At 32.6% G+C, this 20,977-nt stretch overlaps 1 protein-coding gene and 1 pseudogene across 2 annotated transcripts; both read right to left on the bottom strand.

Moving 5' to 3' along the window:
- Positions 1-4,533: 4,533 nt before the first annotated feature.
- LOC142617187 (2-alkenal reductase (NADP(+)-dependent)-like) lies at positions 4,534-10,585 on the bottom strand (annotated as a pseudogene).
- A 2,899-nt stretch (positions 10,586-13,484) lies between these two features.
- Positions 13,485-19,913, bottom strand: LOC142617186 (2-alkenal reductase (NADP(+)-dependent)-like). Of its 2 annotated transcripts, none has more exons than XM_075789922.1 (5): positions 19,612-19,913; positions 16,575-16,752; positions 15,650-15,816; positions 14,873-14,955; positions 13,485-14,106 (listed from the first exon to the last, which is right to left on the bottom strand). In XM_075789922.1, exons 1-5 carry the CDS (start codon positions 19,861-19,863, stop codon positions 13,728-13,730), a joined length of 1,059 nt encoding a protein of 352 aa, XP_075646037.1. In that variant the 5' UTR covers positions 19,864-19,913; the 3' UTR covers positions 13,485-13,727. The 2 variants fall into 2 exon arrangements, with proteins under 2 accessions (XP_075646037.1, XP_075646038.1); XM_075789923.1 differs by lacking the exon at positions 19,612-19,913 and adding an exon at positions 16,915-17,520.
- Positions 19,914-20,977: the final 1,064 nt, after the last annotated feature.

The raw sequence follows: 20,977 nt of genomic DNA, 5'->3' as shown, positions 1-20,977 counted from the left end.
ATGATTTACCTTACTTACCTTACTGCATCACAACATCTATGCATCAATGAATGGACATGTGAATGCATGTTCATGGTATCAAAGCAAGAAATAGAAAAGAAACTCTAATTTAGCATATTAAAGACAAACAAACAATGAAACAGAGGAACAAAGACTCAAAAACATATAAACATGACAAAAAAGATGCATATTAAGTAAAAGAAACAGAAGTAGAAAACTAAGATTACGGTTTTTGGGCTTGAGTACGTGTATGCATATATAGTGCCTGCGTACGCAGTCCATTTGTATGCGTACGCATACTTCATGTATACGTGTGCATGCAGTAAGCATGCGTACGCATACATGCCCCAAAACCCTAACCTAGAAGCTAGAACACAAAAATGAGCAGAAATGAAAATCTAACAACCTAATATGCATAAAATCATAAAGCAAAGAAAACCTAAGCTAAAAAAACATATTACAACATAAAAAAAAAAAGAGAATTAAAGATTAAACAGAGAAAAATAAAAGAAAAAAAGACTTAGAACTTGTACCTCAACCACAAAGCTTCTTACCTTGATTTTGACTATTCCTCTTAGTCAAATCTATTCACAATCAAATACAAAATTGATTAGTAATGTTTAGCTCGAAGATCAAGGCTAGAAAAGCTCCCAATCAAAAGAAAATTGACTTGAAGATGTTTTGTGAAAAACTTCCTCTTTGATTCACTATTTCTAGTGAATCTTAGGTTTTTCATTAGGATTTTTTGTGTGTTTTAAAAAGGTGCCATGTATTGCATTTTATATTGAGAAAATGAGGGTTTGGAATGGCTACCAGAAGATGTGAGATTCGTTCTAAACCTTGGTCTTTAATGTAGAAAATTTGTCTTCCATAGTTTTTAGAACCCCAGCATGCGCACGCATGCCCATGTCTGCATACGCATCCATGAAGCTTGCGTATGCAGGTTTGGAGCATGCGTACACATACGCATGTCTGCGTACACATGCCCTAGGGTTTCTGTGGCATTTATTTTTCAAAAATAGCTTTATTTTATTCATAAAAAAGTTATATTTTCCATAAAAACCTTCCTCAAGTCAATTTGTAATTTGATTAGGCTTTAATCCAACCTTCGGCCATGGGGAATGTCATCTACTAGGGAAAGAGTGAACATGATGTCTATCCTATCTACCCTGGGTAATTTGGCACAACAGACTTGGACATCCACATGCTCATTGAATATCAATGTATATTGTTCATTTTTTGCTTAATCACAAAAGTAAATTGTTGAAATATATCAAACACTTATTTTGTATATATTTGATATCATTTATTCCATCCAATCCATATTTTTTCCACACAAAAACTATGAGAGCTCTCTCTCTCTCTCTCTCTCTCTCTCTCTCTCTCTCTATTGTTTGATTTTTGTTCTTTCTTATAACTCTAATTTATGTTGATGGTCTTTATATATATATATATATATATATATATTTTTTTTTTTGTGTTGTATTTTTTAAATATCCCATCACAAATCTCTCTTATAGCTTCGGTTGAATTTTGGTTTGGGTTAATATGTAGTTTAAAAAAAAAGAAAAAAGAAATTTTAGTTTATATTAAAACAAAATATATATAGCTACAAATTTGAATGTGTCTACCAATGGACTTCCATTGACAATGTTTTTAGCTTCATATACTCCATTGGTAATGTGAATTTGAGAAAGAGAAAATGGTAGGCAAAGGATATATGGTCTTTCATAATCCCCTATGTCTTAAAGAAAGTGGAGGGCCTATTAATCTCTCTTCTACTGGAATTTTGTATAAAAAATATTTTGCTATAAGTTCCTTGACTTTTTGTTATTTTATTATGAAATGGGACTGAAAGTTTTCCCTTGCCTGACTAAACAGCTAGAGACAGATATACAAATACTTTTGGAGAAGGCTGATATGGCTCTTAAAAAGTACAAGATACATATTGTTGTTGCAAATGAGCTTTAAACTCGCAAAGACGAGGTTGTAGTTGTTACAAGCAATGAAAAGATATTAGTTTGCCATTACAAGACTCAGGTTGGTGATGTTGTGGAGAATCCCCCTATTAGACTTATTGTGGAGAGACATTCAGCTTATGTTAAGAAGCTGAATCTATGATATTTAAGCCTAAGATGTCATCAAATGTTTGATATAACAGACATTTACCAAAAATTGCTCTATGGTAGCAGGTCCTTATGATAATCATTTGGATTATTTGGTAGGCTAACTTCCCTTTGGGAAAAAAATACAAAAGAAATAAAAAGCATATTTTGATCTCAATCAAAGTGCTTATAAAATAACCTCTAAGGGGGGAGATTATAATAAACATTGTAATCGCTCTATTGTCTATATTGTGACAAAAAGTGAATAAAGTTGTTTTATTTGTAGAGTATCAAAAAAGTCAAAAAAATATTTAGTGTAGTTATTTTGTATTGTTGCATTTCATGTGTTTGATAAAATTTCTTTTAGAAATTTTATGTGTTTTTCTCAAATCTATTTGTTATTTTTATTTTGGTCATTTTATTACAAATAATTAGCATCTCCACCATCAAATTTTTAGTTAATTTGAACTTTCTTGGTAATCTTTTACTTTGCTTAGTTGATCATCTTTACTAAAAATTTCAAAAAGAGAATAAGATAAAATATAATTTACTCTAGAGCATCATTATGCTATTAATTTTTTTTATGTATAGATACTTAAGAAAAATTTTCTTTTTGCATTTTATTTTATTTTATATTTCCACTTTATGATATATGATTTATTGATAATGATCTATTGCATATTTATCTTTATTTACTTTTCCACTTATTTTCAATTGTGAGGAAGAAAGAGATCGATGTGGATCTATGTTTTGCAGAAAAATATACCCATAAGAGTTGAATTGCATACATTTGTATAGTATTTAACAAAGAATACATAGTTACAACTTGGTCTAAAAATTCTCACACTATCAATTTTTTTTTAAATAAAAATATTGCATTGTGTTTTCATACATATCTCATTATATATAATACCTGACTACAAAATATATTTTGTTACACTACACAAAAATCTTGTAATTTAAAACACAATTTCAAATAATACATATTCAATTTTTAAAAATATAAAATCTAATATATTAATTCAATAATTATCCAATAAAAAATAATCATATCAAATTTTCTTGCTCATTGCGCGGGTTTGCGACTAGTTATTAATTATATCACATCTAATTTTGTGCTCCAAATGATATTTTGAGGTTAAATTCCACAATTATAAATGATTTTTAATTTAGATAACCTTTAAAATTAGGTCAATGTCATTTTTGAAAGTCGGAAATTATAGAAAAATAAATGTGACTTTCAACTTATGGACCAAAATGAACCCACTAGACCGAATGGACCCATTGGACCGCATAGACCAAATGGACGTAGTGGACTGAATGGACAAAATTTGACCAAATTGGTCCGAATGGCTGAAGTGGAAAGAGAATAAAATTCTAACACAAAAACACATTACAAACTCCATTCAAAAGCCATGAAAATGAGTTAGCAAATCAAATTTATCTAGTAGTCCAAAAATCATATTATTAATTTACCTTATTTATAAAAAATCATTATGTTTTTACTTTTTATTTATTTATTTATCATTGATATTATTATTTTAAAACCATAAAATTCATCTATTGTAAGGGAGAGAATAGTTTCCTTTAAATAATAATAATAATAATAATAATAATAATAATAATAATTATTATTATTATTATTATTATTATTATTTTAAAGTTTTACATTGACATATGAAAATTTTCTTTTTCAAACAAAGTTGTAAGTTTTAATGGGTAAGCAAAGACAAGGCTGCTCATTACAATTTGGGGTATAAAATGATAATTTTATATATAATTAGAACTTTTACATTTTAATATAGTATTTAAATGCTTCTCATTTCTTGAGATGCAAGATTATTATTATTATTATTTTGTATTTAGATTTTGGGGGGCCTTAAGGCCACCTAAATGACTTTGCCTTGAACCGACCCTGTGCATGGTTGCATATGATTAAGGCCATCAATCTCTCAACCTGAAACAGATATTTCACAGAGCTACTTGTTTATTCCAAGAAATGATAATGGCTTATTTGACAGTACCTTTGGCTCAAATTGCATTGTGCACCAAACAAAGCTACTCTCAAGTTTTCGTTGTACACCAGAATGAATAATACATGTTCCTGCAAATCGGATTCTTAAAAATATCAATTCACATTCTATAGAGATGGAGCCAGGTTTTTTCTATCTTACAGAACACAAAGCTTACTAAACATAGTTTCCATAATGAGATATAACATACCATCAATGATTAATTTAAAGGTTGAAAACCATATAATGTGGTTTGTAAATGTTCAAAGTTCCTTCTTGTAGATTTCCTGTACTAAAACACCAAACCATAAACCAGACAGAGCTTTGTTAAACTACTACAAGGTGGACCACTAACATCGAAGAATTTGACATAAAACTCTACATAATAGCAAATGGATATACAAAACATGGCTAAATCACTCCCGAGCAATCAAAACAACTTGTTTTCCAGCATTGCGGCCACTATAAAGTCCTACCAAAGCGGCAGGGCCACTCTCAAGGCCTTCAGCTATGTCCTCCACATACATTATCTTCCCTTCTCTGATGTAAGGCAGCACTACATCCAAGAACCTGGGATAAACATTATAGTAATCAAAGAAAGCAAATCCGTCCATGTGAATCCTGTTGGGCTTTGTGGAGTATAGTTATGTTTGATTCGGTTGATGACCCGGTCCGAATAATGTTGCGTGGTTTTTAATGGGAGATTTTCTGAGGCTTAGTCCATGGAGCGGAGGCTTGGGCCCTCCGGGAAAATTTTTTGGCCCATTTTATAGCCCATTGTGAATCCTATGCGCAGGATGTAGAAAATGCTGTTTTTTGTGATTAGGGGTTGTTGTTGTTGTTGTGTGTGAGAGAGAAAAAGATTGTAGCCGCACTTTGTATTTTTTCCCTGATAATAGTGAAATCTCTGCAACTCCGTGGACGTAGGCAAATTGCCGAACCACGTAAATACTATCTTGTGTGTTGATTATTTTTTTCTTTGGCGTGTGTTTTTCTCTATAGTTTGTTCTCATAGGTTGGAAATTTCGTGGTAATTTCCTTACAAATCCTTTTATAAATAAGACACATCAAATTCTGAACAGCTGAGCAAGATTGTATTGTGAGACCATTCCACATACTGCAATCCTGCCATGGTCTCTCATATTGAGAAGCACAGCATCAAGCATTTTCTACCCAACATTCTCAAAGTAGATATCAATGCCCTCAGGGAAGTACCTGGTGACACTCAGAAATAGTGAAGACTGTATTTAGTGCCTGAGATAACATTTCAATAGCTCATAATTAACATCTGTGGGCTGAAACTTAAATTGGGAGAATATGCACCTTTGATTTAAATATATATATATAAATTCCTATCATCCCCTTCCCCTTATTCTGCCTCTTTTTTTTTTTAATTATTTTTTTCTTAATAAATTTTTTAATCGGACAGGCCTGGGCATGTTAGTGGATGCAGTATAACCATTATTTTAAAAAGGATTTGCAAATGCATAATCAATACTACAATAATATAATCTTATAAATTTCCATTACCATCTTAATCCTTTCTTGTTAATAAGATTTTCCATTAATGTGCTATCACCATGCATCTACCTACATAGAAAAACCAAATATAAAATCTGCAATTGAAAGAATGTACACTTTCACGTGCAAAGTCATTTACATGGCTTTGTCTGTAAGACATGGTTTCATTGTGATGAATGGTTACATCAAGGATAAAGGAGGTAAAATTATTATACAAATTGATGAAATGGTGCATTCTACATTCTAACAATCTCATTTTTTTGGATATTTTATAGAAAGGCCTCAACCCGTTGGCCATGCTTCCAATGCAACGATTAAGCTGCTAGTAATGTAAACCATGGAACTCACCTGAAGCTAGTAATTTCTAGTATCATTAGGATGATCAAGACCGTGTCATGTATGTTATCCTTAATAGTATAAAAATATAGACACACACACATATATAGATGATAAGAAAGATAGAAGGAACAACTTTATATCCATCTGATGTCCAATGATTAATTAAAGCTACAGAGCAAGAAATGTGTTAAGAAATATTTATAGATACTGACCTCTTCAAAGCTCCGTCCAAGTCAGTTTCTTCCTTATAATTGAAAGCCTCATCAAACCCAAACTTGTTCCGTAGTAGATCAACCTGCATGACATCAAAGCACAGAAAGCAGATAGATATTTTTTTGTTAGTATTGACTGGCCTGCTTATTCCCTTATAGAGCAGAGAAGGGAAGGAGAAAGAAAGATATTATATGGCTAACAACTGTAGCAAGAAATCTATCCTTTCAAAACCATGCAATGATTACTTCCTATAAAGAATTATTTATGTATATGATGTTTGTATTTCTAAAACAAGGCCTTCAATATACCTTTTGTTTCCCATCCAAAATTTTCAAGAAGAAAACCAGGTATACATAGTGGTCAGAAGATTGTAGTCCATCAACCGTAGAACCATTCCATGGTAAGAGAAAATTGGGAAATATTTTGGTATTAATTAGTAAGATTTATATGAGTTTATAAGTTTTCCTGTGGAAATTTCTATGTCATAGAAAAAGAAGCGACTGTAAGAACAAAAGAAATAAGCTTCATGTTAGAAAGAGAGAAATTCTAATGTTCTGAGTTCACATATTGGGTCAGGTTGACTACAAATTTTCGAAGAAATCCAATGACACGTGACGAGATCAGGTTAGCAATGCTTAATCATGGTCATTGCATGTAATTGAATCATATTATGAAAAGATAACAAAAAAAAAGTTCAATGCAGGCAGTGGATAAAGAATAGATAGGGCCTAACTTTGAAGCATGCCAAATAGAAATAGCTCACCTTTTCTTTGCTTCCAGCACTACCAACTACATAGCAACCCATCAAATTGCCCAACAAGCTGACCAACTGCACCTGATGCAGCAGAAATGAAGACATACTCTCCTTTCTTAGGAGAACAAACTTCATAAAAACCGGAATAGGCAGTCAAACCAGGCATACCTAGAATAAAATCCAAATATTCAGCCAATTATAGGGCGGATATCAGTTGATGGAAAGGTAAAATGACAGAATCTCACCTAATCTTGTCAAATGTTCATTTAATAACATTGACTGTTGCAATGTTGCTAAACATCCATATTAAAATGCACATTGTTGGTATGTAATTAATTTAAACAGAATGTACATAGCAAACTTAGTCGAAAACCTAGAATTATCTAACCAACTAGACTACTAAACTCAACACATAATTTCAATTAAGAATACATACTTTGTTCAGAATCGACTACATCTACCAATTATATCTGATCTAAAGCCACAATCATAAACAGTTGTAATTACAATATCTGTTCCAGCAAACTACAGAGCCAGCTCACTGAATTGATCAAGGACCCAACTGTACCACACTAGCTCCAAATTTCAACACAAGAAAAGAATTGAATTCATGCTTCACAGGAACAAAGTTAAAAGATACGGATTATCCGTGCAAGTTTTGATTCAAACTTTTGAGGGTTATAATTACAATGTAAGGGTCATCACCATGGAATAACTATTAACCGTCATTGTTTTTAACTATGACAACTAAGGGTGAATTTGGTTCAGCTTTTTAAAACTGAGTGTTTTGAAAAAGTGGGGTTTTCAAAAAGTATAGTATGAAAAAGTGCTTTTTGAAAAAGCTGAGTATTTGGTAAAAACTGTTAAAAAATGTTTTTTGAAAAAGCTGAGTGTTTGGCTAGTACTTATAAAAGTGGTGGTTTGAGTGGTAAATTACCAAAAAGGACAAAGTATATATACATGAGCTTATTTCATACTTAAATCAATATTGTGAAATTATTTTTTGCTCATCAATATTAGCTAATAATAACCTACCACTTAAGATTTATTGCGAAAGTATTGTGAAAATATTGTGATAATTAATAGTGATTTTAATTTGAGCGTACTATTACAATTATTTTTTTCTCTATTAAAATAATTATTTTTTTCTCACCAATATTAGCTAATAATAACCTACCACTTAAGATTTATTGTGAAAGTATTGCGAAAATATTGTGATAAAAATTGATATTGATTTTAATTTGAACGTACTATTAAAATTTATTTTTTCTCTTTCTAAAAAAATTATTTTTTTCTCACCAATATTAGCTAATAATAACCTACCACTTAAAATTTATTGTGAAAATATTGTGATAACATTTTTTTCCCTCTTTTTTTCTTCTCCACACACGTACCCTTCCTCTTTTCTTTTTATCCTTCTTTCCTCTTTTTTTCCCTACCACTCCTCCAAACTCCAGAACATTCCTTCTTCCTTTTTTTTTCCCTCTCCTTCAAACTCCAGAACGTTCCTTTTTTTTTTTCCTCTGCAAGAAGTCATCCGTCCACAGAGCTACCGCAAGAACTCATCTATCATCTTGGAGAGACTCTTCAACTTCTTCTCCAAACCTCCATAATCCATCTACCGCAAGATGGGTACAAACTCTATTTGAAAAATTTTGCTATATTCTGATGTTTTTTTGTTTTGCATTTTGAGGAATCCAAATTTGCAAGGGATTGATTTTTTTTTCTTAGCTGATTTGGGAATTTGTTATAGATTTTTTTGTGTTTGAATTTGGAAATTTGTTATCGAGAGGGCAGAGGGCAGAGTAGAGAGATGAGAGATGAGAGGCTCTAAAGGGCAATTTGGTAACTGCACTGCACATGCACATTTGGTCCAACAGATACATTCATCAACGCGCACCCACTTTTCTAATTTGGTCTAAAAAGACCCATAAATGTTATGCGCGTTCTGTGAAGAAATGGGAAACGCAACTTTCCCTCAAAGTCAGCTTTTTAAACCCACCAAACACAGGAACAGTGTTTGCTTTTTCAAAAAGCGCGTTTTGGGGCTATAAAAGCCGAAACAAACAGGCACTAACTAGTAAGAGAAAAATAGACAAATGGCAGTAAGAAACTATGAAACTCACATGGTTTTATGGTGCATTTGCATATATAGAGCATCTGAAAATATGAAGTAATCACCTTCAAATAAGAATTTTACAAACTAACACATGCATATCCAATTCATGCATACAAACACACACCCAAGCAGACATGCGTATCCAAATCATACACATGCATGCGCATGCACAAGCAGCATTCATTGTAATTTAATAGCTAATTCAATCTAGAATATTTCATTGAATGAGTAGATGACTAAGTTACCAAGAATTCCAGTATAGTAGGAAAGGGGTACATCAGTGTGCTCGATTTTAAAGAGTCCTTCCAGTACTGTGATGAGGCTGTATTCTTCCCATGAAGTTGTGCCCCAAATCAAGTCACCTTTCTTGAAGTTTGGGTGTCCTGAATCCAAAACCTTGGCCACCCCAAACCCAGTTAATGGCTGCCTCATGTTATCATCAGAAAAAGAAATTAGAATTGCGCTCATAGTACAAGATACAAGCTGAGTCATTTTACAAAGGCCACTCAACATATATATATATTGCAAGAGGTGGAAATTTTTAAATTTTTTAAATTTAGATAATGCTTACAACATACAAAGAATTTGACCATTTAGTTAATTGCCATTTAATTATGATTATCTTTTTAAAAATTTCAACAATATAATTTTCCAACCCTATATGTTACATACTAAAATATATTGTGATGATTTGAATTGGAAAATATCCATGACAATGTAATTTGTGTTGAGTGTGAAATTGTTGGTCCAATAAATTCCCTAATGAGAGAAGCTCAGAGTTTTACAATTTGAAAAATCTCGTTCGAGCGCAATTTTATCAGAGGCTGTTTTCTAATCAGGATTTTGTCTTGCTCAAATAAGAACCTGCTCGAGCAAGTAGCTAGCACTGCTCATACGAGCAACTTAAGGAAACAGGCAAGCACCAAACAATTGAGGACTTCAGTTTCCACGCTCCTTGAGCCAAAAAGAAGACATCAGAGTTGAGAATTGAGCTTTAGGGAGCCAGAGAGCCATAGAAAAATCTGTGAGGCTTTCATCGTTGGAGCTGCTAAATCTTTAGAATTAAACTCATAATCTCTTACTCTGATACCATGTCAAATTACGGATTTGATATAGATAATTCATTCATTTAATATAACAACAGCAATTATTATCCATATGCCAACCGCGGTTCCTAACATAGAGGAAGTAAAACCAAGAAAGCAGAGAGAGAGAGCTTACAGAGCCAGGAGTATAGGAGGTAAGCACGTTAGGACCCTCAACTCTTGTCATCCGGATACGCATGTAAGGATCACAGGACAAGTAAAGGTTCTTCACTACTATTCCATGGGACCCCTCTTGATGCTTCAGTTTCATGGTTCCATTGATCACTTGCATGTCTGACTCTTTAGGAAAACCAGTCACGTAGTCCTTCAATATTACTTGCTTGTTCCTCACTTCTTCCCCTACAACACTAGCCATTGTTAATCTTTCTAAGAGTTTCTGGTGTTTCAGTGTTTCTCTCCGTCAATCTATGCTGTGTGTACAGTTTCAACTTTCAATTATTGTTGCTTTTATAATATGAATTTTGTGGACTGAGGAGATGACACGTGTGTGTGCGGCGTGCGCTAAACATTTGATTTTGTCTTGATCGTCCTTAATTAAAGTATTGTCCACTTTAAAAAAAAGTTAGATACCCAATTTTTCATTACCATTTTTAACTAATTTGTACTACTTTATCGAAATTTTAATAATATTTTTTTGGCGAAACTTTATCTGAATTTAAATTAAAAATGAGAATTTTAATAGAAGAGTTCCAAATTATGATATAGTGGCACTGACACAATATGGGGGGAGGTACAAAATTATATGCACTACGATACGACACAAAAAATTAATTGATTAAATTAATATTTATTTTTAAATATATAATATTTAGTTTAACCTATAATTTAGGTTTAAAAAATAATTACCAACAATCAAAATTTTTTAAAAATATATCTAAAATTAATTTGAAAGTAATAATATATCGCAAATAAGTACATTAATACCCCTTAAATGATGTTAAAATTACAAAGAAATAGTTTAATTAATTCAATTTAATAAATAAATTGAAATAATTTAAGCAAATAACCTACACACTACAAATAATTTTTTTTAAGTGAAATACCAAAATTTATTATACCAAATAATAAATAAATATAAATACACAAATTGACAGAGAGAGAACCTAGTCACTACCTTGCAATAGAAAACAAAAAAGGTGATGTGGGTTTTAATTAGCTCAACTGGTAAAGCCTGATGGTTGAATATGATATCTGGGGTTCAATCTCCGCTTATATAAAAAATCAACTGGTGTTTAGTCCAGTGATAAAGAGCATTATTAGGAGCAACCTTGTTCGGAACATATTCCTATTAAGTAAACAATTCTTTTTCTCTTGACACCTATTAAATACATAATTATTATGTCTCAAACTAGCCAATGTGATTAGTTCCAATAATTGATTCTAATAAATGCTGTGTGATGCATGAAACCTCTTAACTGCCATGAAAGTACCGTCCGGAAGCATTGCCTCGTAGACACTCCCCATTTTTCCCGACATAATGACATTGTTTGCACTAAAATTGTAGGTTGCTTTTCTGAGCTTCTTCAAACTTATTTTTGTAGCCATTTTCTCTAATAATGAAATCTGTGGATCAAATCACTATCCATTAGTACTTAAAAAAAATGATCTTAGAGCTCAAATGAATTAGGAGAATTCAAGAGTATGTCAAGATGTGTAACTTTTCAATAATTAAATTTAAAATTAGTAATTGGGAAATTTTGCCTGATATATGATATCACATACAAGGTGATGTTAATTGACAGTGCATTATGAAAAGTTAAGATTATGGTATAAAACGATTCTAAATTATTAATGAATACAATTTTTTTCCTTTTCCATTTGAATGAAGATTTTTCTACTTTCAAAGTGAAAGCAAGGAGCCGCATCCAAAGAACCTTTAGGGGACCAAAAAAAAAAAAAAAGAAAACCCTTTCATCTAAATGACCTTTGTTTTTTTAAATTTCATTTCTTAAAAATATTGATTTTTTTTTTTAATCAAATTTTGTTCCACTTTTATTCTGTGTTCAATATGATTCTTCCATCCACCAATTGGACTACTGTTAAAGCTTCCAAAATGATGTGATTTTGATTTTTTGAGGTTACATTCCACGATTATAAATGCTTTTAATTTAGACAACCTTTAATATTAGGTCAATGTCAATTTTGAGAGTAGGAAATTATAGGAAGATAAATGTGACTTTAACTTAAGGACTGAAATGGATCAAAGTAAAGCGAATGGAATGAAGTGGACTAAATGGACCCACTAGACCGAATTGGACTGCCGTGAACTGAAGTGTACCAAATAGACCGAAAGGACCGAATTAGGCTAAATGGACTGAAATGGGCTAAATGGACCGAGTGGACTAAATGGACCGAATGGACAAAAGTGGTAGTGGACCGAAATGGACATAAGTGGACCAAAGGGACCTAAATAGACTGAAGTGGAGCAAATGGATGAAGTGGACTGTATTGGACCAAATCAAACTGAAGTTTAGCGAATGGTCCAAATAGACCAAAGTAGACCGAATATATTGAAGTAGACTGAAATGGAAAATGAATGGGGTTCTAACCCAAAGACACTACACTATCTACGTTCAAAAGCCAGGATAACGAGTTAGCAAATCACACTTTATCTAATAGTCCAAAAACCATAATAGTAATTTACCCTCTTTAAAAATAAATCATTATCTTTTTACTTTTATTTTTATTTTTATTAAATAATAGTATTATTTTAAAACCCACAAAACTCATCTATTGTAAGAGAGAGAATAGTTTCCTTTAAATAATAATAATTATTTATTTTAAGTTTTACATTGACATTTTGAAAATTTTCATTTTCAAACAAAGTGGTAAATTTTAATTGGTATGCAAAGACAAGGCCGCTCATTACAATTTGAGGTATAAGACGACAATTTTATATATAATTAGTATTTTTTTTTCATTTTAATATAGTATTTAAATGCTTCTTGTTTCTTGATATGAAAGATTATTAATAAACTTTTTCATTTTAAGCTAATGCTTACGGCTACGTTGCTTTGTCTTGAACTGTTCCTGTGCGTTGTCGCATATGATTAAGGTCATCAATCTCTCAACCTGAAACAGATATTTCTCAAAGCTACTTTTTTAATTCCAAGAAATGATAATGGCTTATTTGACAATATCTCTGACTCAAATTGTATTGCACACCAAACTAAGCAACTCTCAAGTTTTCATTGTACACTAGAATGAATAATACACATGCCTGCAAATCAGATTCTTAAAAATATCAATTCACATTCTTTAGAGATGGAGCCAGGTTTTTATTATCTTACAGGTCTCAAAGCTTACTAAACATAGTTTCCTTAATAAGATATAACATATCATTCATGACTAAGTTAAAGGTTGAAACTCAAATTAATGTGGTTTTGTAAATTGTCAAAGTTCCTTCTTGTAGATTTATTGTACTCAACACCAAACCATAAACCTTTCCCTGGCTGCAGACAGGGCTTTATTAAACTACCACAAGGGGGACCTCTAACATCGAAGAATTTGACATAAAACTCAACATAATAGCAAATGGATACATAAATCATGGCCAAATCACTCCAGAGCAATCAAAACAACTTGTTTCCCAACATTGCGGCCACTATAAAGTCCTACCAGAGCAGCAGGGCCACTCTCAAGGCCTTCAGCTATGTCCTCCACATACATTATCTTCCCTTCTCTGATGTAAGGCAGCATTACATCCAAGAACTTGGGATAAACGTCATAGTAATCTAAGACAAGATTTCCTTGCATGTGAATTCTTTTATAAATAAGACACATCAAGTTCTGAACACCTTCAGGCTGATCAAGATTGTATTGTGAAACCAGTCCAGATACAGAAATCCTGCCATGGTCTTTCATATTGAGAAGCACAGCATCAAGCATTTTTCCCCCTACGTTCTCAAAGTAGATATCAATGCCCTCAGGGAAGTACCTGGTGACACTCAGAAATAGTGAATGCTGTATTTAGTGTCTGACATAAAATTTCTTCAACTCATAATTAACATCTGTGGGCTGAATATTTTTATGCAAGAATATGCTCCACTTTGAATAGAAGAAATTTTATTTCACGTCCCCTCACTCTCACATATTCTGCCTCAACTTAGCATTTTTTTTTTCTTTTTACATGTTATCTTAATCATAACCTGTCAATAGGATTTTCCATGAATGTGCGATCACCATGTACCTACCTACATATTTCAACCAATTATAAAACTACAGTTGAAAGAATGTACATGTTTCATGAGCAAAGTCATCTAATCTGTCTGCATTGCTATTCATAAGAAGACAAAATTCCATCATGATTAATAGTTATATCAGAGATAAAGGAGCTAACATTAGAAGAGAATTAGTAAAATTATTGTACAAATTGATGAAATGGTGCATTTTACATTCCAACTTTCTCCAGTTTACAGATATTTTATAGCAAATCCTCAACTCATTGGCCATGATTCCAACCGAACAATTAAGCTGCTGGTAACACAAACCATGGAACTCACCCAAAAGCTAGTAATATTTAGTATCATTATGATAATCAAGACCATGTATGTTATCCTTAAAAGTGATGAAAATATAGACACACGCACAAATGTAAATAATATGTAGCACAGATGCAACAACTTTATCTCCAGCTGATATCCTATTGTTAACTAAAGCTTCAGAGCAAGAAATTTTGTTAAGCAATATGTATAGATACTGACCTTTTCAATGCAGCGTCCAAGTCAGTTTCTTCCTTATAATTGAAAGCATCATCAAACCCAAACTTACTCTTTAGGAGATCAACCTGCATGATGTTAAAGCGAACAAAGTGAACAAAAATATTCTAATTTCTTGTTGAGTATTGACCAGTCTGAATACTCCCTTCTAAAACAGAGAGGGGAAAGAAAAAGAAAAAGAAAGATATGCATTGCTAACAACTCTAGCAAGAACTCCATCCTTTCAAAAGCTTGCAAAGACTGCTTCCTATAAAGTAACTATTTATGCATATGGATGAGTTTATCTAAAACAAAGGCCTTCAATATACCTTTTGTTTCCCATCTGAACATTTCATGAAGAAAACCAGGTATGCATAGTGGTCAAAAGATTGCGGTCCATGAACTATAGAGCCACTCGATGGGAAGAGAAAATTGGGCTTAATGAATTAGAAATAATTATTATGAATTCTATGAATTTTGAAATATTATTGTGGAAATTGTGGTATGTCATAGAAAAAGAAAGATGCTGTAAGTACAAAATTAGTAAGATTCATGTTAGGAACAAATATGTTCTATTATTCTTAAGTCCACATATTGGCTTGATTTACTATAAATTTTCAAAGAAACCAAATGACACATGGCAAGATCAGGTTAACCACGCTTAATCATGGTCATTGTGTAACCAAATCATTTTACAAAAAGAGGGGAAAAAAATCAAAGCATTCATTGGACAAAGAATAGATAGCGCTTAATTTTGAAGTATGCCAAATAGAAGTTACTCACCTTTTCTTTACTTCCAGCACTTCCAACAACATAGCAACCCATCAACTTTGCGAATTGCCCAACAAGCTGACCAACTGCACCTGATGCCGCAGAAATAAACACATATTCTCCTTTCTTAGGAGAACAAACTTCGTAAAAACCGACATACGCTGACAAACCAGGCATACCTAGAATAAAATTCAAACACAGCCTATTATAGGGAAGACATTATATGATGGAAAGGGAAAGCAAATGAAAATCTCACCTAATTTTGTAAAATTTTCATTTAACAACATTGGCAGTTTCATAATTGCTAAATATTCATAACTAAATTTTCTCACAATGTTGGTATCAAATTTATTCAAACAGTATGCAGATAGAAAACTTACTTGAAACCAAGAAGTATCAAACCCAAACTAAGAACAAATTCTTTATTATGAGAATCAACTCCATTGAAATAGTGTATATACCAATTATATCTGATCTAGAACCACAATTATAAACAGCTGTATTTGCCAAATCTATTCCAGCAAACTACTGAACCAACTCACTGAATTGGTCAAGGATCCAACTGTACCCCACTATCTAGCTACAAATTTGAACAAGAGAAAAGAATTGAATTCATGCTAATCAGGATCAGAAAATGTAGGATATGGATTAATCATGCAAGTTTTGATTCAATCTTTTGAGGTTCTTAATGAAAGGGTCAACACAATGAATTAACTATTCGCCACCAAGTGTTTTTAACCATGACAATTAAATAATAAGAGAAAATCCCACAAATGGCAGCAAGAAACCATGAATCTCACATATAGTTTTATGGTGCATTTGCATATACAGAGCATAGAGTAATCGCATTTGAATAAGAACTTCACAAGCTAACACATAGATATACAAACCCCACACACACACACACACACACACACACACACAAGCAGCAAGATACCAAGAATTCCAGTATAGTAGGAAAGGGGGACATCAGTGTGCTGGATTTTAAAGAGTCCTTCCAGTTCTGTGATGACACTATATTCTTCCCATCCGGTTATGCCCCAAATCAAGTCACCTTTCTTGAAGTTTGGGTGTCCTGAATCCAATACTTTAGCCACCCCATAACCAGTTAATGGCTGCATTGTACAAGCTGAGTTATTTTACAAATCCCAATCAATATATACATATATAGCAAGAGAATTACTATTTTTATTTTCCATATCTCATCAATAATAATAATTAAAAAAAAAACATAAATAATCCATAAAAAGACAAGGACAAAAAAACCCAGAAAGTACTTGAAATTGAAATTGAAATTCCATAATAAAAAAACCCAGTATCCAAACGAATTTAGCTATGGGTTATTGACTTTCTTGCGCCCCCCACAGACCCATTTCTCTAAACTTATAACCGGGATGACAATAGCACTACAGTACTAGTGTATCACTACTTCTACTACTAGTAGTTTTACTGGTGCTATGCCATCCACACCTCCCACCAGATTGCTTAGCACCAAACAACAAACTCCACGAAATCAATGTATGTTTGCTTCGAAGATGCTGAAGTGCAACCCCAGGTTGAAGTCACTCTCCGGTCCTGGCCTCATCCTTTTTCGTCAGATTGCCGTTAATAGATCTTATATATATATATGCTATGACATCAAGATTTGATCTGGGGAATTTGGGTTTGCTGTGAAAAATCTCCAAAGAGAAAGACAATAAGAAATTGCCCACAGCAAAATCCAAAACCTCAAACGACAAAGAAATTACCCACAACTTAAAATATTGGGATGTGAAGATTTTTTTTTTAAAATTTGGGAGAAGAAAGTTAGGGTTTTGTATGGTTTCAAAGGGGTGCATTCACTTTTCATTTTTTCTTTTCCGTTCTGTATTTACTTTATTGAATGTAAAAAAGAAAAAAAAAATACATTTTCATATTTGAGGGCGTTTGATAAGCCATTTTTTATTTTTTATTTTTTATTTTTGATGAATTTGAATAGATAATTTGAGTATAACAGACACATAAAAAAAAGACCAATTTTCACGTTTGAAAGTATTTGGTAAGTTATTTTGAATACATGATATTGACATAAAATAAATCATATGTTTGTCTAGCAAAGGCCCCACTTAACTTACATAAGTGTATGTAAGTTAAGTGGGGCCTTTGCATTTCACAATATTTATGGAATTGCCATTATATTTGTCTTTTATGAAAATAAAAATTTTGAAAATGTTTTTTCATTTTTCGGATTCAAATTCAACTTTTATGATATTAAAAATGAAAATTGAGTAAGAGTTCTTAAACCAAACAAGTTTTTGTGATGGGTCCCACTAAAAACTGAAACAGCTGCTAGGCTTTTCTCTTAGTTTGAGAAAACGAGAAAAATAATGGGAAAAATAATAGAAGCGTGTAATTTTTTTTTTTTAAAGAGTTTCAACCTATAAAGTATATGATTGTGCCTTTATCATCATATTTAAATACCACTCTATTTTTTGTGTAGATGGGAATTGAATTTTAAATCTCTTATTCAACTATTAATTGAATTAATTGAAATCCACATTGAATGAAGCACATTTTGTGAGATAGAAGATTTGAACTTGGAACTAGGTTATCTCTACATAGGTTTACAAAAGACTTGGACTGAGTGGTAGAGCTAGGATTTTAATTTAGGGGGGGGGGCAAAATTATAGGGAACTTTGGAAACACAATCATTCATCTATTGATCTTCCACTCAATTTTTTAATTAATTTTTAACACTTCATTGCTAAAAAAGCCTCAAAATTCGTTACCAAAACATAGAATTTGAAACAATGAAAGGGTCAAAGAGATTGAGGGGAAAAAAAAGATTAGTGGAAAGATGTAAGCATTAGAGATTTAGTGTCATGAAAAAATAAGACATAATTTGAAAGTATGGATCCGCTACTTAGAGTTGGAGCCATGAAATATTTTAAACACAATTTAGTAGACGATTTTGATTTAAACTTAAAAAGTGTGATGAAAATTGAATTTCAATTGGTGTAAAAGATTAAGTGTTGTGTATCTCCCATTAAAAAAAAATAGTAAGTGTCAATGTGTCCAATTTAGTATTATCTCTTTGTATCTTTTTTCTCTAGTATGATATTTAGTATAACTTCATTAATAAAGGTACAAGTGTGTAGCACATCTCATGACAGCACGGCAAGTTCTTGCATGTGCTGCTAGAGAATAACAAGCCACCTCATAAGGCACTAACTCTCAAAACCATTCATGATATTAGATCAATGAAATGTAAAATCTCAATTACTTGAACTTTAGGGATTTGACAGAAGCATATTAAGTAGCTCTTTGTATCAGAACACTGTGGTAGCCAATTCTAATTTTGTAGGTGTCTCGAACACCGTTAAAAAACTCCTTGTTATCGTTTTAAAATATATAACATATTGTATACTCTTCTCTTTGTTGGGGGGAATTAATTTTTGCATCAAATTATCAAATTTTTGTAAAGTTAATTGAAATTATGGGTTAGATTTGATGTTAATTGGTTGTCTTTGAAATTTGTCCAGAAATTCTTGGTGTGTGGGGGTGGCGCAAAGTAATCCAGAAATCCTATACTAAAGGGGTTTGGGAGGAAGCCCCCCTTGTCTCCACCCCTGCTTGGACCTATCATTATTTAGAATGCACAATCCACAATACGTTTTAACACAAGGAAACTTATTTTGCAAGAGTAGAGTAAAGTTGTAATTTTAAGTTTTAACCAAGTTTGTAGTTAAATTTTGTATTAAAAAAAATTAAACTTTTTTGAAAACTTTTTATAATCTATTAAAAAATACTTTAAAGATGCTCATAATTTTGAGAGGAATAACATCACTTTCAAAGGTATGAAAAAATTTGAATAGCTAAATTTATTATTTTCAAAAACCGGGCAATCGAATTTCACCTATCATATTAGCATTAGAAGAAAAACCAAGAAAGCTGAGAGCTAGAAGAGAGAAACAAAGAGAGAGTGGTAGGCTTACAGAGCTAGGAGTGAAAGAAGTAAAAACATTAGGACCCTCAACTCTTGCCATCCGGTTACGCATGTAAGGATCACAGGACAAGTAAAGGTTCTTCACTAGTATTCCATTGGAGCCCTCTGGAAGCCTCAGTTTCAGGGTTCCATTGATCACTTGCATGTCTGACTCTTTGAGAAAACCAGACACGTAGTCCTTGAATATTACTTGCTTGTTCCTCATCACTTCCTCACCGACAACAACAACACTAGTAGCCATTGTTAGTCTTTCTGAGAGCTTTATGTGTTTCTCTCTCCGTCTGTGTGTTCAGTTTCAACTTTCAAATACTCGTACGTGGTTTTATAGGTGTCAATTATTTGTTGCTTTTATATGCTGAATGAAGTTTGTGAACTGAGGAGATCACACGTGTGTTCGCTAACACTTTGAGAAATCAGCTACTGCAATGGGTAAACAGAAGGATTAACCATTTGACCTTTGTCTATCTTGATCCTCCTTAAAATATTGTCTACATTAAAAAGTTCGGCACACACCAATTTTTCATAACTAATTTAAACTAATTTGTACTAATGATGTCGAAAATATCACCAATAAGTTGCGAGCACTCTCCAACTTGAATCGAACCTGCAAACAGAAAACAAAGAGACCTAAAAGAGAGCACCGGTGTGGTACCGGCCAAAAACCCTCCGAAGGTCAAGTTAGAATTTCTTTTCAACCCTAAAGTGCCAGAGTTGAGTCAGATGTGCGTACCTTTAGTCATGGGGGTTTTGGATGTATTTATAGGGATGTAGAGTCGATTTCCCTCCCTTGATTATCAAGCTCTTTCCTTTTATGATTAAAACTCTTTCCATTCTCATACCTTTAAGAATTCCTTTTCTTATGAAATTCCTTTGATTAAGACTAACGTGTAGTGCAAGAATTCTTCGCATTCATGTTTGCGTGAATCACACTCAGGGCCACGTCAGCCCTAATCACATAGCATGGTTTGAGGCAGCCTGGAGAGCGACGCATGAATTCTTCCTGTCCATCTACCAACCATCCGTCATCTTTAGGTCATATTACCCGTCACCTTATTGTAATTATACTAGCCATACCGTCATATTGGTTTTACCCTTATCATGTACTTTATTTAAAAATTGATGAATATACCATTTTGGTCTATATGTTTTGGAGTCATAGCTAATTTGATCTTTACATTTAGACACGTAGTAGTTAATTTAATCCATGTTATTTTCAGCTTACAATTCATTTAGTTCTTACCTTTAATTTATGAAACGAAAATGCTTATGTGGTAAATAATGTTCCATTCGAGCCCTCTGGAAGCCTCAGTTTCAAGGTTCCATTGATCACTTGCATGTCTGACTCTTTGAGAAAA

This window comes from Castanea sativa, chromosome 11 (assembly GCF_040712315.1).
Source record: "Castanea sativa cultivar Marrone di Chiusa Pesio chromosome 11, ASM4071231v1".
In the NCBI taxonomy this organism is placed as follows: domain Eukaryota; kingdom Viridiplantae; phylum Streptophyta; class Magnoliopsida; order Fagales; family Fagaceae; genus Castanea; species Castanea sativa.
The sequence above is the reverse complement of the archived record's forward strand: the minus strand, read 5'-3'. Positions and strand labels throughout refer to the sequence as shown.